At 43.9% G+C, this 20,655-nt stretch overlaps 2 protein-coding genes across 6 annotated transcripts in view; one reads left to right on the top strand and one right to left on the bottom strand.

Annotated features, from left to right (window-relative positions):
- The window catches only part of LOC307256063 (cadherin-18-like), a gene marked incomplete at both ends in the record, with an annotated part of 184,029 nt that overhangs the window by 123,297 nt on the left and 40,077 nt on the right, over positions 1 to 20,655 (top strand). Inside the window, 1 exon segment of the mRNA XM_080034929.1 lies at positions 11,728 to 11,864. Within this exon segment, the coding sequence (XP_079891055.1) occupies positions 11,728 to 11,864 (137 nt within the window).
- Positions 1 to 20,655, bottom strand: part of atg10 (ATG10 autophagy related 10 homolog) — a 341,626-nt gene that overhangs the window by 66,813 nt on the left and 254,158 nt on the right. The gene's annotated exons all lie outside the window — the stretch shown is intronic.

Raw genomic sequence — 20,655 nt, forward strand, 5'->3', positions numbered from 1 at the left:
ACCAGACGTCCCCATTGTTGGTTGCCTGTCCCTGGCTAAACAGAAACAACTACCTGTTCCCGTTTTGTTGACACCTCATTAGGTTTTTCAATCAGATTGCTAGTCAAACTGGAAATGTCTCCGTTTTCCCCCTTTTCTGGGATGTTCCTAGATTTGATCTCGGACGTCAGGTTACTTATATCATATCAGAATCTTCTATGACTGTTAAGTCCACTATGAATATTAAAACACGTCGAAACGTGTGCCCTGTATCATAGCTACATGTATGATCTTTGCAGCAAAGAAAACCGCGTGAAAATCAGTTTGGTATTTAATGAGATATGATTAATTACATGCGCTGACAGTTCATTCCACCTGCCAAACAGACTACACCGAGTGGAACGTGTGACCGGTCCAAGATGGCGCCCGCATTTCTCGTGCTCAACGGCCAATGGGGCGTCTACCCTTTATAATGTCTATGGTGTATACTGTATCTAGAACATTTTCCATGGGGTGGAGAATAGGTGTCAAGAGGTCTTGGCAGGGTGGCACAAGAGGACGGTAATGGGAATCCCCATGTGTACATGTCTTTAAATGGGGCTGACATGCTGCATGCAGGGCCAGTTCTAGACAGCTAAATTAGGGGGTGGGCATTTAGGCATATACAGTAGACTGGCACATAAAGTTGCTTAGAACCTAGACCGTCCCAACACAGGCTTTTACAGTAGGCACTAGGCATGATGGGAGCATCACTTCATCCACCTCTCTTCTTACCCTGATGCACCCATCACTCTGGAACAGGATCAATCTGGACTCAACAGACCAAACAACCTATTTCCATTGATCCAGAGTCCAATCTATATGCTCCCTGGCAAATTGAAGCATTTTATCATGATAAGCCCCACTGATAAGTGGTTTTCTTAAGGCTACACATCTGCATAGTTCATATCCTTTCTCTTCACATTATGCGTGTGGAAATACTCTTACTTTCACTATTAAACATAACCGCGAGTTCTACTGTCGATATTTCGACATATTTTGATTCCCCCAAATGATTTTATTTATTTGAAGTGATCTCCCATCATGATCATTAAAGATTTTTTTCCGACCACATTTCTTCCTCAAAGATGACAGTTCACCACTATCTATCCAGGTTCAATAAAGCGTTGGAAAGTTCTTAACATGATTTTAATAGTTTCATCTTCTCCTGAGTAGTTTTCTTTGTTTTATGCAGGCCAATAATTTCACCCATCTGAAACAGAGTGACATCTTTACCAGGACCACAGCATATATCTACTGACATGGTTGTTTAAGAAATAGGAAGCTATACACTGTATCAGTTAGGGTTAAACAAGTTGTTGCCAGCTAAAACATATTAATCACTGCAGTTTTTGACCGATGGAGGGCTCTTGTAGCCTGGAAATCCAGACCCTGATATCTTGAACGATAGAGGGTCTGGCCACAATCAATAGTAATTTCCAACTCAAGGGGCGGCTCCTACTCGTGCATTTCAAATGCCACTGCACGCAGTTGGATAGCACTACAACCAATCAGAGCGATGCACAAGGTGACGTAAGCCCCTTTCGTTTAGCGAACAGCTGTTAAACTGTTAAATTAAACGTTTGCCGTTGTCGGTCGGCAAAACAGAACATTCCACTTACTTGCTAATGAAAGATTTGAGTGCCGTCTTCCAAATCGTTAAGGGTCGAGGCCAAAGCAGTCTCAAACTCACACAACATATCCGCAGCCATCTTTGATGTTTACTATCACGGCTTCGACGTCGCATGCACGTCACTGTCGTCATCCGGTTACGTCCTCCCCAGAGTACCATATAAAGGACTCTGGCGCGCCCATATTAGATAGAACCAATTGAAACCATAGCCAGATTTCTGGTCTTCTTGATAAAGCTTCAACGGAGCATGTCCAGACCAACATGCGCATGAGCAAGAGGCACATTAGGGCTGAGCCCACCCCTGCCCCTGGCTAGCGCAGGCCTCACTGCATCGCCTTTGCATTTTTAAATAACAAAAAAGAAAGAAAGAGGGGAGAATTTGCAAGGAAAATTTAAAAAATATAATTTACAGTAGTTTAGCTTCTCCTTCACTTAACTCTCCAGTAGGCTACTGTTTGCTCCTCCTTTTTCATTTCTCTCCTTCTCCTATTCACTCCAGCTATTCTGGCCTGCAAGAGGCAAGATGTGAAAAAATATCACACCCACACAAGCAGTTATGTTTAGATTCAAGATTCATTTCATTGTCATTCCAACAGACTGTACTTCCATACAGAAAATGAAACGAAATGCCGTTTCTCACTAGTTCATACAGTGTTGAAAAAAATAAATAATTAAAAATGATCAGACTCTCATATAAAACAACAAGCAAACACAGCCATATCAATAAAAACAGACATCAGTCTGAATAAAGTGCTGAATGAATGTTCAGGAGTGTCCTTGACAGTTTCCTGGCTGTCAGTCTGTAGTACCCAAGTTAATGGTGGTGGGGGGGGTGTATGTGTGAGGGGGAGGGGGAGGGGGCACAGTCCATTCAGGAGCCTTACAAGCCTGTGGAAAAAAGCTGCTCAGCATCCTGCTGGATCTGCAGGGAATGCTCCTGTATCTCCTCCCTGATGGCAGGAGGGAGAATAGGCTGTGTGAGGGGTGGTGAATGTGCTTTATGATGGCGGTGGCTCTGCGAGTGCAGCGTTGCTGGTAGGCCACCATCAGCAGAGGGAGAGGGACACCAATGATCCTGCTGGCCGTCTTCACTATCCTGTTGAGCTGTAACTGTTCATAGCAGGCCCCCAGGACGCTGCCTTCTCCAAGCAGCCAGCATGGACAGGTGGCCACGCCTGGTATTACACGCATTAGACTGCCTGGAACGGGTCCGTAAATCAAAATGGAGATCATAGAGGTCCAGCCCCATTCATTCCCAATACATATTTGTCAAACAAGAATGTATCTCCGCTAAATTTTTTCTGGATATCAATCAAAGGCTCATACTTTTCTTTAGACCATGTACTAATAGAATGGAAGTTTTCGCTTTTCAAAACGCCACCGAAAGCGTTTTATAGGCGTTTTATTTTCAGTTTTAGCCGTTAGGCGTGTAGCCGCTAAAAGGAGCCGTAGTGAAACAACCGTTGCTTTGGCCGGCCCGGCCTCCGATGGCAGGAGGAATCTTCGTTTATCACTATATTACTTTACAACGACGGGGGGTAATTTAAAGATTACATATAGAGAATCATCGGGGATAAGTAACTTATACTTCCGTGGTCGATAAACAATGCAACTGTGCTCGTCCCGCTTAGCTTAATGCACGGACATATTATAACGTTACACTGAGTAACGTCATGCTTTAGGGGCGTGCCACGCTCACGTGAAGCAGAAAGTCACTTCCTTGTGGCTTCCCTGCGCCAATGAGCAGCTTTCATAGGAATGAATGGGCGCCATGTTTCAATACGGTGTCCATTTCTTTATATGTCCATGGTTCATAGGCCTTGCTGCTCCCGAACCAGGAAGTGAAGCTGTAGGTGAGGATGCTCTCTATGGTGCCCCTGTAGAAGGTGGTGAGATGAGGAGGGGGGAGACCAGCTTTCCTGAGTCTCCGGAGAGAGTGGAGCCGCTGCTGGGCTTTTTTGATGACTGCTGTGGTGTTGGTGTTGGAAGTCAGGTCGTCGGCCAGGTGGACTCCAAGAAACTTGACGCTGCTGACCCTCTCCACAGCTGCCCCAGCCACGCTCAGCGGTGTGTGGTGTTGTTTGCCAGCCCTCCTGAAGTCGATCACCATCTCCTTTGTTTTCTCCACATTGAGAACGAGGTTGTGGGACCTGCACCACGTTGTGAGCTGCTCCACCTCCATCCGGTATGCAGACTCGTCGTTTTCACTGACGAGACCTACCACTGTTGTGTCGTCTGCGAACTTGATGACGTGGTTGGTGCTGTATCTGGCAGTGCAGTCATGGGTGAGCAGGCTGAATTAGCAGGGGGCTTAAAACACAGCCTTGGGGTGAGCCTGTGCTTACTGCTATTTTCCGTGATGTTTTGCTGCCCACCCTGACAGTCTGCTGCCGCCGCGTCAGGAAGTCCAGGACCCAGTTGCAGGTGCCAATATCCACCTCCAGCAGTCTCAGCTTTTCCACCAGCTGTTGTGGAATGAAGGTGTTAAACACTGAGCTGAAATCGATGAAGAGGATTCTGGCGTAGGTGTTTTTCTTTTCTAGGTGTGACAACGTGAGGTGGGAGTGTGGTGGAGATAGCATCCTCTGTGGAGCGGTTGGTTCTGTAAGCAAACTGTAAGGGATCCAGGTTTGCAGGGAGACAGCTCTTAATGTGCTGCATGACCAGCCGCTCAAAGCACTTCATTACTATGGGTGTTAGGGCCACAGGGCGGAAGTCATTTAGGCAGGCTGGATTTGGCTTTTTCGGGACAGGGATGATGGTGGCACTTTTGAGGCAGGTGGGTATTATGGCCTGGGCGAGCGAGGTGTTGAAGATGTCTGCAAAAACATCCTTCAGTCGCTCTGCACAGTCCTTCAGAACACGCCTAGTGATGTTGTCTGGCCCAGCAGCTTTGCGTGGGTTGACGCTGGCAAAGGCCCGCTTCACCTCAGCTGCAGACAGCTGAAGCATGTGGTCGCTGGATGATGGCGGGAGCATCTGTACCTGAGTGTTGTTGTTAGCCTCAAAACGTGCATAAAAGTAATTTAGTTCATCTGGTAGAGAGGGGTTGTTTAAGCACATCCGCGGGTGGGGGGGGGGGCTTGTAGTCGGTGATGGTCTTAAATCCCTGCCACAAGCGGCGTGCGTCTTTATCGCTTGTGAAGTGGCTGTCTAGTTTGTGTGTGTACAGCCGCTTCGCCTCCCTGATCCCCCGGGTCAGATTTTTATTTGCCAGTCTGTATGCTACTATATCCCCAGATTTAAATGCAGCATCCCGTGCTCTCAACAGTGAACAGACTTCCCCTGTTAGCCATGGTTTCTGATTGGCCCAAGTCTTGATGGTTTTGGCCACTGTCACGTCATCTGTGCATTTGTTAATGTAACCGATGACAGACTCAGTGTATTCCTGTAGGTCAGTAACATTGCCATGTGTTGCTGCCTCTCTACAAAATGCCCCACCGTGTGGTCTCAAAACAGTCCTGTAGTGCTGGAGTAGCTTCCTGTGGCCACATCCTGACTTCTCTGACCACCGGCCTGTCCCGCTTTACCCTGGGCCTGTATGCTGGTATGAGCATAACAGCATTGTGGTCAGAGTTGTCAACATGCGGGAGTGGTGCTGCCTTGTATGCGTTTTTTACATTGGTGTAGACTAGGTCTAATGTGTTCATCCCCCTAGTTGCAATATTAACGTGCTGGTAGAATTTAGGCAACACTGATTTAAGACTTGCCTGGTTGAAGTCTCCGGCTGTGATGAAGAGGGCATCCGGATGGACCAGCTGCTGCTCGCTGATGTTGTTATAGAGCTCTGCCATGGCCATCTTCACGTTGGCGCTTGGAGGCACATACACAGCTGTTATGATGACTGCCGTCAGCTCCCGTGGCATGTAAAAGGGTCGGCATTTTACAGTCATCAGCTCTGCATGTGGTCAGCAGTGAGTGGAAACCACGGCTGTATCCTGGCACCACGATTTGTTGATATACACCGCTAGGCCGCCGCCCCTTACTTTGCCGGCTAGCGATGCTACCCTGTCCGCTCTGTGTAGTGTTAGCCCCTCCAGCTGAATAGCGGCGTCCGTGATGTTGTGATTGAGCCAGGTCTCCATGAATATAGACACACAGCAGTCCCTCACGCTGCGTAGGGAAGCTCTCCATAGTCTGATGTAGTCCAACTTGTTGTCGAGCGAGCGAACGTTTGCCAGGATGATAGTAGGCACTGCCGGCTTGTGTGGACTAGTGGTTAGCCTAGCCTGAACTCCTCCTTGCTTGCCCCGTTTCCGCGTCCTGTCGCACCGCTTGCGGTGTTTCCTCACCGGTGCTCCTCCGGCTCCGGGTGCAGCCGTGGGTTTCCCATGAACAACTCTGCGTAGAATCCCAAGCTCGCCCAGCACTCTCAGCAAACGTTCATCATGGCAAGCTTTGCTACGGATGTCCAAAAGAAACTGACGCTCATACACACACACTTCTTTCAGGCACTCATTTACACCATTCACTCCGGTAACACACGGTAACACTGCATAGTCGCTAGGAGAGGCCGCCGCAAGCATCGGTCGCTCCGCCATGTTGTCCCTATCCATCTCCTAGCTAATGTTACTGTGTTGTAACTTAAAGCCTCCAAATCGGCAACTCTCTCTCTCTCTCTCTCTCAAAACGCGACCCACTGTTATATTGTATGGATCCAAACATGCAAGTATTTTATATTTTCGATCAAGCTCTTGCCTTTACTACAATCAAAACTAATAGAATGGCAATCTGCTCCTACACGTCAACTCACAACCCCCCCCCCCCCCCCCCCACACTCACTATCGATGGCACCATGGTCTCCCCCTCCCCCAGGCCCGCAATCTTGGCGTAATTTTTGATCCCACCCTCTCCCTTGAACACAGTGGCGGCTCCTGACAATAATCTCAGGGGGGGCAATTGTTGCCATGATGGGTAAAATGACCCCAAATGAACCTAAATCAGATAGCAATGTCATATTGCATTTAACAGTTTGTTTGTTTTTCCTGTTCATCTGGCATAACCACTCTGGCAACATTAGACAAGCATTGTACTTACAGTATTTTTGGACATTAAGTTAGTTAATTTCTTGAATAAAATTATTTTAGCTCTAAAATGATTTAATTATCCGGCTGTGGCCATCACAGATAACTTGTCATCTACCAGTGTGCTCCTCAGATAAGGCTTCCTTTAAGAGACCTGGGGCCTATCCGAAAACTTTTTTTTGCATAGGAAATTTCCTTTCCTATCGAGATGAACCGGAAGTACTCGGCGGATAGGTGATCCGAATTCCCAAAATGCTTAGGAAAGGCATAGGAAAGGAGCCTCGATTCATCCTTTAACCCTCCTTTAGCATAGGTTACTCCTGACCAACCTATGCTAAAGGAAAGGAGATAGTGGTATCCCATAATCCTTTACGGCGGCAAGATTTAAAGCAACAAGCCACCGACGGAGTTTACCGACTCTACACGAATACGAACGAGAGGCAAAACAGAAGAGAGGAGAGGAGAAGAGAAGAGAGGAAGATTTAATTCAGCTAAAACAAAATACCCCCCCCCCCCCCCCATTAAGATAATAAAGAACTCATAAAAGACCAATCATAATTTAGTTATTTTCGTAGCACATAATTTACACCATAAGAAAATAAAATACCAACTTCACATTTAATGAAGTTACTGAGGGCAGTTCATTTCAACATTAACACAAGTGTAGCCTCTTTTTATTCCACATGTGAATTGGGATATAAGGGAGTGAATCTCACTCTGTTGGCGACAACCTGATTAAAATCAATATGAAAAGAACACATGGATCAAACGAGCGCTTGTTGTAGTCAATTTTCGGAGAATAGTGTAGTTTCACGCTAGTGACTCACGTCAGCAATACTCGCCGTCGCGCAATGACGTCGGTTAGGAAAGGTGGAGTCGAATTCATTTGAAACAGCGCTGTCCTTTCCTATGTTCGATAGGAAGCACCTTTCATCTCTCCTTAACCCCGATGACGTTTAGGGGTTAAGGCATAGGAAAGGAGGCTTATAGGTTAGGAGATTGGACTTTTCGGATAGGCCCCTGCTCTACAATTAATCACAATAATCTGATTGACTTGACAGTTGTGTTCTGATTAAACAAAAATGGATGCTGGCATAGCATATGTGCAATCATCACATTGGTTTGCGTTACTACTGTCTACCTTTCTTTATATGTCCATGCTGTCTACAGCACCGTTACTTGGTAGGCGGGTTTATGCCGCGGACGGACAGCAGCTGTCAGAGTAAACAGTCTATGGATCAGCTGTTGAACGGCGCAGGCTCGTCCATATGCAGATTGATGTTTATTGTTTGTTTTACCTTTTCTGAGAGATGATGCATAGGGGTGACGCCCGAAGTTATCCATGCGGTGTCTGTGCTGCCATCAGGATGGATTAAAAGCCAGTATACAGTCCATAATCATCATGCAGCGGCAGCAGAACAGAGTGTTAGCGCCTTAGCATCCTGCTAGCCTCGTTAGCCGTTGAAACGAGCCCCGTGAAAATCCGCGTTTATACGATCCCCCAATCCATCTTGGTAGATACTTGCTTGATGGTTACATTTTGTCTGGAAAGGACCTAGTCCTTTTAATGATATGATCAAGTAGCTTGCCAGTCTAGCCTGAGTTGATATTAGTTATGTTGGTCTTGAAAATGACCGCTTTGGGTAGCATACCGGACATGTGACTGTATCAGTCACTGTAATTGGTTCATTGTTTACTGTACGTATGACGACAACACGTTAGGGCGATCACCCCCGGAACCCATAGAGATTGCATTGTGAAGCCTGCAGTTTGAATAAAAAAAGTTTTACATTGAAGTCTATGAGAGCGCTCAGGGCGATTTTCAACCAGCCCGAAATCGCCCAGAGTGACGGTACAGAGCACAGACGCTGATTGTACAATGATATTCAGACTTAGATGCAGGTACAAACTGTATTGAAATAATAAATTATGATTATAAATAAATAAAAATATATTTTTCATCATTATTATTATCATTATTATATTGTTGTTTTTTGCTGGTTTGGCTGAAGGAGGGCGTCGCCCTATCGCCCTCTATGGGCGAGCCGCCGCTGCTTGAACACCACTTCCGTCACACCGTCAAAACCTCCTTCTATCACCTCTGTAATATTGCAAAGATTAGATCCTCCCTCACTCCCTTGTTTGTTTATTGTTTTGTTTTTGTAAAGCGCTCTGAGTGAGAGAAGAGCGCTATATAAATAAAATGTATTATTATTATAATTATCATGATTTCCCTTTTGGGTAATGAATTATGGACGTGCTCTTATTAATGAATAGCTACATCTAGCATACAATTCATTCATTACAAATTTCACTTCAAGTTAAATTGGTGTTTTTAAAAATCACAAGGGGAAGCTTCAGATGCTCGGGGCAGGTCAGTCGCTCTACTCTTTGCCGGGCTGCATGGCACAGCAGTGCGCTGACTCGCTGTGTGTGTGCGACGAACTATGTGATCGCCGATATGCGCGTGTGATGCAGGGCCACGGCTAAGTATTTGAGGGGCAGGGGGACTTACATTAGATTTACAATTATTTACTTTTGTTGAATTTATTGTTTGTTTCAATGCTTTGAGAGAATTGTTGACAAAGTGGCAATGTGTTAACTCCTCCTGTCGATCATTCACTGTGTTAGTTTCCGGTATTGTGCCGTAAAAATAAAAGCCCCCCGCGATATTTCTTTTCTTTTCTCTCCTTTCCCTATCTATTTTTTTACTCAGTAACGCAGGTGATATAAAATGTAGCGAAGTACAATACTTCACAATAAACATACTCAAAGTAAACGTAAAAGTATAGGTTTTAAAAATCACTTAAAAAATTACAAGTACACGAAAAAACTACTCAATTACAGGAACGCGAGTAAATGTAATTCGCTACTTTACACCCCTGATTACAACCAATGCTGATAGTGTTTTTTCTTTTTATGCAACCAGCCACCTGACAGTGGGTTAAATCTGCCTATCATAGAACAGGCTCATATTGGGATTTTTTTTTAAATAATTCTTATAAGAAACCAAAACAGCACAGAAAATATGTTTTATTGTTGATAGAGGATGTAGCCAAAACATATTCTTAATTGTGTGTGTGTGTTTGTGTTTTTTTTTTGGGGGGGGGGGGGTGCGCTAGAGTATCTCGGTAAGGTTAGGGGGGCGTTTGCTCAAAAAAGGTTGAGAACCACTGGTGTAGAATGTATGTGTGTGGGGATAGCTCCCTGGGGGTTTTGATGTAGCCAACAGTGAAACGACTCCAAAAAGCCTTTCTAATTCTGGCCTCACATAGATCAGTCTGCACCATGGAGCAGATCAGTGGCAAAGGCCAACTGTTCATAGGAGAGCTTCCTCTCTTCAGCCCAGCAGCTGGCTGCATTAGCCCTGACAGAACTCTGACTAACAGTGGCATCACTGCTGCTTTCTGATGGATTGGATGGGCCAAAATCAGCGAGGGGTTGTTAAGACTACGGGGACATTTTAATACGTCGAAAACTGTTAAAAATAGGGCTGTTATGCATACAGGTGCATGTAAACAAAACTTCATGTCATGGAAGTCCATCGGAAAAGTGTAACTTTCATATATTCTAGATTCATTGGACAAAGTTTTCTTTGTGAGCAAATGGAATCCAGTATCTCAAAATATTAGATTAATACATAAAACCAAAAAATATTATAATTAATAATAATAAATATTTATAATACAGAAATGTCAACCTTCTGAAAAGTGTGTCTTTTATAGATTCAGTTCACTTTATGTGTAATGATATATATTTTGAGATGCACATGTAGCTCTACCTCTTTCTACACAGATACATTTTACCTTTGAATAACAAGTTGCCACTGCCTTTTTTATGTTGCAATTCAATCCTAAAGGTAAAGGTCATACTACAGTATCAACTAATTTGGGTAATTTTTTACATTAAAAAAATGGCATCTTATCAAATCATAAGAGTCCTCTGGAGTTCTTCTCCAGCCAATCAGATGTACAGCATGCACATGTAATACTTCCTCTGCCATCTGACTTCCTGTTAGCTCCCAACACCCATGAATGGGATTATTGGTTTACTATGACTTTTTTAAACCCTCCAAATTGTATTGTATATATCACATTTTATATTTATAGCCAATATCTATATATATTTATATCATAATTTGGGGAGCTTCGTATTTTCCGAACAAAGTATTAAACTTGTTGCAGGAGCAATCTCCAATGATTGTGCATGGAATGTTTTTGGGCCAGTTTGAGTCGTGTGACGATCCATGAAGTTTCAACATTTGTGTATGTGGCCATGATGCCATTATCCCCTACCAAGCAAGGGCTGTTCTTAGAGGCTTGGTACACACACAGAGGAGAGACTTCTATTGAAGTCTCTCACACAGTACAAACCTAGCCTGAACAAGCAGTTCACATGAGGTAAACATTTAAATAGATTTATTTATTAGACAGGGTTATCAAATCTCAATTGCGATTGATTCTTTAGATTTCAATGGAAATGAAAATTTGCTTTTAACAAGTAATTAATAAACTATGAATGACAGCTGACATGTTAGAGTCCAAATGTGTTTGTTCATGTACTGAACATGTCTGATCCATAGATTGTGGAGATTTATTATTCCAATTTGTTTGGCAAAGTTTGAATTTGAGGGGCCTTTGGCATAAAAAATTTAAATGCACACACCGATTCCTTATACTTAATATTTATTAAACTTTTAATGTCTGTGTGTTAAAGGCCTGGTTGGTAATTCTGGAAAGCTAAAAAGATCTGAAAGTAGCATCTACGAGGCAGTAATCGGTGGGCGTTTTTCCAGGATTACAGAATGTCCTTGTTCACTGTCCATAAGTTATGTATTGCTGTCAACCATGTTGACCATTGCAAACAATAAATCAACAAGTGTATATTGGATAATACTACATACCCTGCCTTTTAAACACCATCAGAATATTGGTCATGACAAGCTTCGACCTATGGAAATGTATTTTTTTTCATATACATATTTAGTATAATTAAACAATATGATTGGATGGCTGTGATTCCTGTTTAAAGTTCAGGTCATTCTTCTCCCAGGTACTTCATAGAGAATGAAGAGGGAAGACCATTGTGTTTCTCCATCGGGGTGAACAGCGGCCTCATCAGAACCACCAAGGTTCTGGACAGAGAGGAGACGGACTGGCATAACATCACTGTGATGGCTGCAGAGGTTGGTAAGTTCACAGCAACAGCACAACAACACATCAACTATCCTCTATCGGTTTCTCTGCATATCTATTCAGAAAGGAGATAACTCTTCCTTACACCACCCTACACGTGACCTTTGTAACGGCTGGATCAGGAGGACACAGGCGCGGAGACAGTAACAGTTTTAAGAAGATTTATTTTGGAAGTAACCAGCAGGGGGTTAGGACCGTGATCCGGGGGGAAAGCTGGCTGTCATGGGGCTCCAGGGAGAGAGCAACGGGGCAAGTCCAGGGAGCTGAGTGTGAGCAGGCTAGAGCAGGCAGGCAGAGGGGTCCGGGAGGAAGTGCTGGCGGGCTGGAGCTGGTGGCTGGAGTCAGGCCGGGAGAGCTGTGGCAGAAAAAACAGGAGTTAGCCAGGAAAAATGCAAAAAGCGGAGCTGCAAACAGGTTAGCTTAGAGAGAGGACTGACTGTGTGGAAACAGAATCTACAATCTGGCAGTGTCTGGCAGGTAGGGCCGGGTATATGAAGAGCAGTTGATTGATGATTGATGGCAGCTGTGAATGCTGGTGATTGACTCCAGCACACCTGACTCCAACCCTGCAATAGACCAGCACATAGACAAGGGTAAAAGGGAAAAACAACACAAGGGCTTGAGGCCCAAGCAGGATCATAACAGTACCTCCCCCTCAACGAGAGCCTCCAGGTGAGCCACCGGGTCTCCCTGGGTTGTCCTGATGGAAATCCCTAATGAGGGAGGGATCGAGGATGAGCTGGCGGGATATCCAGCTCCTCTCCTCAGGACCATACCCCTCCCAGTCCACCAAATATTGAAACCCCCCCAACCACGGCGGCGAATATCCAAAATCCGCCGGACCGTGTAGGCGGGGTGATCTTCAATCATGCGGGAGGGTGGAGGGGGTGTTGCTGGAGGACACAGAGGCCTTTGAGACAGGTTTTAACTGGGAAACATGGAATGTGGGGTGAATCTTCATGGATGAAGGCAGTTTCAGTTTGACAGCGGATGGATTGATGACTGTGACTACTTCGAAAGGCCCAATGTAGCGGGGGGACAACTTTTTAGACTCTGTATTGAGTGGGATGTTCTTTGAGGAAAGCCAAACCTTCTGACCTGGTGTGAACTGTGGTGCCGGGATCCGGTGTCGATCGGCCATGCGCCGATTGCGCTCAGTGGGACGGAGCAGAGCAGCGCGAGCGTCCCTCCAGACCTTACGACAGCGTCGAAGGTGGGCCCGGACAGATGGCACCGCGATGTCGCTCTCCTGCGCTGGGAACAGAGGGAGTTGATATCCAAGGGAACATTCGAATGGGGACATACCAGTAGCTGCACTTGTCAGGGAATTGTGGGCGTATTCAACCCATGGAAGGTGAGTGCTCCAGGATGACTGGTTCCGAGCAGTGACACAGCGCAGCGCAGCTTCGAGATCCTGATTGGCCCGCTCCGTTTGCCCGTTAGTCTGGGGATGGTAGCCTGAGGAGAGACTGACAGAGGACCCTAATTCACGACAGAAGGCTTTCCATACCTGGGACACGAATTGTGGACCCCGATCGGAGACCACATCAGCCAGGATCCCGTGGAGGCGGACCACATGCTGAACCAGGAGATCAGCAGTTTCAGACGCTGTGGGAAGCTTGGGCAGTGGCACAAAATGGACAGCCTTGGAAAATCTATCAACAATGGTGAGTATGGTAGAATTACCTTCGGACAGCGGGAGACCAGTGACAAAGTCGAGACCGATGTGACTCCAGGGGCGCCCAGGCACAGGGAGGGGACGGAGCAAACCTGAGGAGGGTTGATGCGAGGACTTACCGCGTGCGCAGCCTCGATGGTGGGCCACCAGAAGTGTCGCTTAGCCAGGGACAGGCTGCGGTTAACACCTGGGTGGCAGGAGAAACGTGAATTATTCACCCACTGGAGGACCTTGGAGCAGACAGCACTTGGCACGAACAGACGGCCCTGCGGACCGGTTCCCGGATCCGGTTCCTCCCTCAGCGCCTCTCGGATCCGTGCCTCAATCTGCCACCTGACTGCCCCCACCACACAGCCAGGGGAGACGATTGTATCGGGACTGGGGGAGCCGTGGTCAACGGCAAACTGTCGGGACAGGGCGTCCGGCTTCCCATTCTTGGACCCTGGTCGAAAGGTGAGCTGGAAGTGAAATCGACCAAAGAATAATGCCCAGCGGTCTTGGCGGGAGTTAAGGCGCTTGGCTTATGGAGGGGACTGTGTGTGTGTGTGTGTGTGTGTATGTATATATATATATATATATATATATATATATATATATATATATATACACACACACACTGTGTGCACAATTATTAGGCAAGTTGTATTTTTGAGGATTAATTTTATCATTGAACAACTACAGTGCTCTCGGTCAATCCAAAATGTTAATGAACCTAAACCTGAATGATTAAGAAAGTAAAAGTGAGGTTTTGTCTTTCTTAAGAGAATATATATATGTGCAGAATTATTAGGCAACTATTAGTCTGCAGAATTATTATGCAACTTAATGAAAAAACTAAAATGTTTCCATCTCACTTGTTTATTTTCATCTGTTAAAGTGAGAATAATAAAACAACTCAAAATTTACAAATAAACATTTCTGACAGGTTAAAAAAAAATCAGTGACCAATATAGCCACCCTTCTTTTCAATAACTGATCTGATCTTGATCTGTTGACGATCAACTTTTTGTGCATCAGCAACCACTGCCTCCCAGACAGTGTTCCGAGAGCTGTACTGATTTCCTTCACTGTAAATATCCCGTTTAAGCAGGGCCCACAGGTTCTCAATAGGGTTTAAGTCAGGTGAGGAAGGGGGCCACGTCATTATTTTTTTATCCTTAACGGCCTCTGCACACATCCTGCGTCTACCTCTGGAGCGCGTCGCCTTACCTTACTGCTGCGTCTCTCGGACTTTTCTCGGACACACATGGAACGTCTCAGCAGCTGCTGCTGCTGCAGCGCTGCTTCTAAAAGCCCTGTCTTTCTACATAGAAATTTCATAGATAAGTACTTTCCTGTCATGTATTATGCATATGATTTATACTGAGTCTAATATTGAGTCTGGACAGTAATCCGTGCGCCCCATTGCCTTTTTTTTTTAATTATTTTTTTGTCACATTTTCGCTTGTTGGAAGTTTTATTTTGAAAGGGACACACCAGGAAATGGTGAAACTACAGCGAAAGCTGCCGGTATGAAGTCAATATGACTCTCAGCAGAGTATTTCTCTATCAGAAAAAGCAGAGAGACCCGAGAGAGACGCGCGGCTCTCAGAAAAAAATAGGCGAGCCTCCTGAGGTAAAGGGGAGCGTCGCTGCAGACGTGCCTCCGACGCGCATCAGCAGTGCGTCTGAGGTTGGATGTGTGCCCGCTCTAGGTTGATTACACGGTCAGTGACAAAAAGTCAGACGCAGACGCGAGGTAGAGGCGCAGTAGAGGTAGGATGTGTGCAGAGGCCGTAAGGCCTTTACTGGCTAGCGATGCAGTTGAGTACTTTGTTGCATGCGATGGAGCATTGTCCTGCATAAAAATCATGGTCTTCTTGAAAGATGCAGACTTTTTCCTGTACCACTGCTTGAAGAAAGTGTATTCTAAAAACTGGCAGTAGGTTTGGGAGTTGATTTTGAGGCCATCTTCAACCCGAAAAGGTCCAACTAGCTCATCTGTAATAATACCAGCCCATACCAGTACCCCACCTCCACCTTGCTGGCGTCTGAGTCAAAGTGGAGCTCTGTGTCCGTTACTGATCCAGCCACGGGCCCATCCATCTGGTCCATCAAGAGTCACTCTCATCTCATCAGTCCATAAAACCTTTGAAAAGTCTATCTTCAGATATTTCTTGGCCCAGTCTTGACGTTTCAACTTGTGTGTTTTGTTCAGTGGTGGTCGGGTTTCAGCCTTCCTTACCTTGGCCATGCCTCTAAGCATCGAACACCTTGTACTTCTGAGCACTCCGGGTAGGTTGCAGTTCTGGAATATGGCGGATAATGGATTTCTTGTGACCCTGTTGGCTATTTGCAACAAAATGTTTCATGGTTCTGTGGTCACGCCCCAATATCTTAGCAATTTCAAGAGTGCTCCATCCCTCTAAATGACTTTATGCAATTTTTGATTTTTCAGAGTCCGTTAAATCTCTTTTTTGGCCCATTTAGCCTGAGAAAGAGAAACTGCCTAATAACTATGCACACCTTGATATAGAGTGTTGAACTCCTTAGGCCACACCTTAACTCATTACGCAAATACACATCACCTGGTATGCTTATAAATCGAATAAGCACTCAATTGTTTACAGCTTAAAGTTGGAAAATATGCATACAAATTATCATATGGCCAAAATACTCACTTGCCTAATAATTGTGCACACAGTGTGTGTATATATATATATATATATATATATATATATATATATATATATATATATATATATACTTTATTTAATCAGGAAATCACAATGAGATCAAGATCTCATTTGCAAGTGAGACCTAAGTACAAAATAAAAATCAACAGAAATACATTCAAATGAAAATAAGAAAATATTTAATTATCAGGACAATTAGACAGCAATATGCAATAAAGCATAAATGGTTCATTAGAAGAGGAGCATAAAACAAGAAGAAGTAGACTCATTCTCTCAGTCTTTTAGTTTTGTAATAACTGGCTCTCTGGGTTCTGATTCACTGTTTGGACTTTAAAAAAAGAAATGACATAGAAGATTAAGGACCTTTTCAGAAGGCTACATCATTCGGTGGCCTTCTGAGGAATACCCTTTAAGACACATTTATTAATCCAACAGGACCTTTGCAATCTCAGTTGAGATTGGGTCTGTGCTGAAGGCATCGGAGGAATTGTCCATCACTTCTTTTATCTTGATCTTCCCCTCTCATTTCTCTCAAGCCGTCCTTATCTTGCCTTTTAGCCTTTCTGTTAGCCTTTACTGCACACTGTGTGAGGAATGGATTGAGCGCCGGGCAGAAATGCCAGGCAGCTCAGTCACCCTGCTAAAGAGTTACTGGGGATTAAAGATCCAAACGACTAGCATACCATTTAAGAATTAACAATGTTTCTCCAGCATTTTGCTCCTCATGTGAACCAGAAATTCACTTAAAAACCAACCATTGTCAGAGATAGAAAATGGAAACACTTAGGGGTTGACCTTCTTAGATCCTAAACTAAGGCGTTGATCTACTAAGATCTAAAATAAAGAGTGCTAAACTGTGTGAGCATTCTAAAAAATTGCACTTTGAGTTTGTGGGTGTTCTTCATGTGATCAACTAAGATTTAATGTGCAAATTACAACAGGTGCAAACATGTTAGAGGAAGTAGATCTTAATGAGGGTTTTGCGTGTTTTACTGGTTTCTGTGTTTAGACGGACACACACACACACACACTCAATTTGCATCGAAAATATTTATACCAGAATTCTTGAGATGAAACTCATGAGATGGACAATGAAGAGAACAAATAGATTTCAATTTTGGTGAAATGGTTTCCTGACCTTTACGGCATTCTAGACAGATAATGTGCTCTGGATCCAAATGTGTTAAACATGACAAACAGTTGGAATAGTCAATATACATTATGGACAAAGTGTTCATAATAGAACATTTCTTCACTTTGTCTTGATGTAGTCCAATATTTAGTCCAATGTTCACTCTCCTCTCCACCAACTCGTAGAATATCAGCTGCTAAATGCTCCGCTATGTTCACCTGTCAGCCTGGAACTGTGTTACAATAAAGCAGCGATTTCAAGTTAAAGCTATTGAGCCAGCTTTTCTGTTGAATAACTTATCAGAAAGGGATTGATTCAATAATCAGACAGAATTAATAATTTGTATTTATTTTATTTTATCTTGTTGGTCGAAAAATATACATTTCCTTTGAAGTCCTTTCATTGTGCGTGATTTTGTTTGCAGTATTTGTCGTAGAGTTTCTTTTCCACTTGTGTGATCATCATGCATTTTTGTTGTGTTGCAGGCAGCCTGAGACTCACTAATTCCAAAAATGTCTCCACTAAGGCTTACATGACTCATAGAGAACTTGAACATATTTCCATTGTGTAAATACTGAAGGGTGGTGGAGTTCTGCCTCTAATTGCTGTGTGGAGAGCAAAGCACTGATCAGTTCATGCTCCATAAACAATCCTGTGTTATGTATGCAGTCCAATGTAAAAGCAGAATAACCCATGTGCTAACAATCGGCACGTCAAGTGGAAAAGATTGGATTTGGGCTTGCATACAATACACATTACGTGAAAGCAGCCTTTCACAGTGACATAATGCATTATTCTTTGTTGTCCGAGGACCATCTGTTTCACATCCTATTTGTGTCTCTCTGGCTTTTCCCCTGGTTGACACATGAGGGTCAAAATCGTTCTATTGGCTGAAATGTCATTAACAACTATGACTATGACAAATCTCACATTTATTCATTTGCACTGTCCAAGGCCCTTCTTAAAGAGCAATTTGCAGGTTTAAAAAAAACAACGAAATTGATTCATAACCTATTCTGGACATGCCCATTCAAAAAGAGTATGAAGGATTTTATATGTTTTTCAAAACACAAGTAGGCCCTATATAAATTCTGAGAGAAAAGTGGCGTTTTTGAGCTAAGCTGTTAAAAAGTTCACAGCATTCGAAGACGTCACGTGAGGGAGTCGTGAGAACCTGACCGAACCTAGCAGCCTCAACCTAATGCACAGTAGTAGGTAGTAGTGAATTGAACTGTTGTCATTTAGTCTGTTTCTTCTGTAGTTTTACATTTCATATTTTAAAGTAATGGAGAAGTATCGTGTACTCCAGCCTTTGAGGAAAAGTAGTCCACGGTGTCTGTAACAGTACATACGTGGCGCTAGCTAGCTGTGAGTCACCGGGTGTGTTCAGACATGAAGAGATGGAACTACATCACTGCCGCAGATGTGGAGGAACAATTCTCGCACAAAAATAGCTCCAGAAGCCACTGTGATGTATATTTTTAAATATCTTTATTTTTAATCGAGTAGTTGAATATTTTTCCTATATGCTGTTTAACTGGGGTCTCTAACCTGCAAGTTGCTCTTTAAGTAAACTGAATTGAATTGAACATTAGGTACAGACTTTCTTCCATCATCAAATTATATAATTTTGTCCAATTCAATATATGAACAAATAGCTGCAAAGCTATTGCCTTTTCCCATCAGCCCTAGCTGTTTTTATTAGCAAATGTTGTGGAGTTGTCTTGAATGAAAATGAAAAGCTATGTGGTTCAGTGGTTTTCACCCAAACACATTGAGGTCTAACAAACCTGTATACTATGTTCCCTTCCTCATAACAGGTTTAAAAAGCAGTTGGTTTTTGTTTTATTCGAGGCCTGGATGTGAACCGATAGCCCATCATAGGGTTGGTTAAGACTATTATGCTATTTTCTGATAAATCCAATCGACACATGAAATTGAACATTAACTTTCGTAACAGTGCCTGACATGTAGGTACATTAGAGGCCACAAATAACTGGCTAGCACTGTGCCACCTAGGAACACGGAGCAACAACCTCATGGCATCTCTAAGCCTCTGCATACTTTTCACTCTGTAAGAGGACCAGAGATGAGCTGTATACAGCGGCGTGATATAAGCCCTAAACAGAGCACACTTAACATCTGTGGAACACATGGAACATTTCCTCATCATCATGTGCATATATTTTACACCATTGACGACGAATGTCACTGTCATCCATGAGATCATCTGAGAAGACATGTCCTAGATATTTTAATTCCCTGGATATTTCTAAGAGACCATCTGAGAGGTGGAAAGCTGGAAAAGAGGATTTTTTTGTCCTCTCTAGATCTCACAACAACGACCTTACTCTTTTTGGCATTATAGTTGATGTCAAATTCTCTTCCATATTGTGTGCATATCCTCAACAGCTCTTGTAACCCAGCAGAATATGGACAAAGTAAAACCAGGTCATCAGCATACATGAGATGATTCACAACTTGATCTCCCACAATACATCCTGTTGTACATTCATTTAGCTGTCTTGAAAGGTCATCAATATAATATTCATTCAGCACATTGCATTTAATTTGGACTGATATTCACCACAGCATGACACCATCAGAAGAACCTCCATTAAAAAAGATCCCCCCCGGAGTCCTGCTCAACATGAATTGTGCTCCCCTTCCATCTGTGCTGCAAACCTTCCTCCAGCTCTGGACATCACACCTGACTGCCCTCTCTCACCTCCAACGGCCCATCCACCTGCTGCTTCTGACGCTGGCTCCCTCTGCAGGCACGGAACTGTGTTGTGTGGCCCCGAGGGGCAGGCCATGCTTCCTAGCTCTAAACTAAATTCCCCACAAATTCTCAAATCAAGAAAGGGCTTGGGTTTTCTTCATCTAAATATTAGAAGTTTATTGCAGCATGATAAATTAGACCATGTAAAGATTTTAGTGTCCCAGGCAGACCCAGATGTTTTGATTCTGACTGAATCCTGGTCAAAGAAGAGTACAGATGACTCTATTGTGGCAATAAATGATTATAACTTATTCAGAATAGACAGAAACACTAGGGGTGGGAGAGTGGCTGTCTATGTAAAATCCTGTTATTCTGTAACACTTTTACATGCCGTCTCTGTTCCAAATTGTTTTGAATTTATCGCGCTAGAATTATCTTTATCGTCAAATGATTGTTTTGTTGTAATTGGTGTGTATAGGCCCCCTTCAGCTGTAACTAGCTCCTTAAACGATCTAGCACATATGCTCTCCAGCTATGTAAATAGAGAGGTAATTGTGATGGGTGATTTTAACGTTGAC

The sequence above is a fragment of the Ammodytes marinus genome (genome assembly GCF_949987685.1).
Source record: "Ammodytes marinus genome assembly, chromosome: 9".
NCBI classification, from domain to species: domain Eukaryota; kingdom Metazoa; phylum Chordata; class Actinopteri; order Uranoscopiformes; family Ammodytidae; genus Ammodytes; species Ammodytes marinus.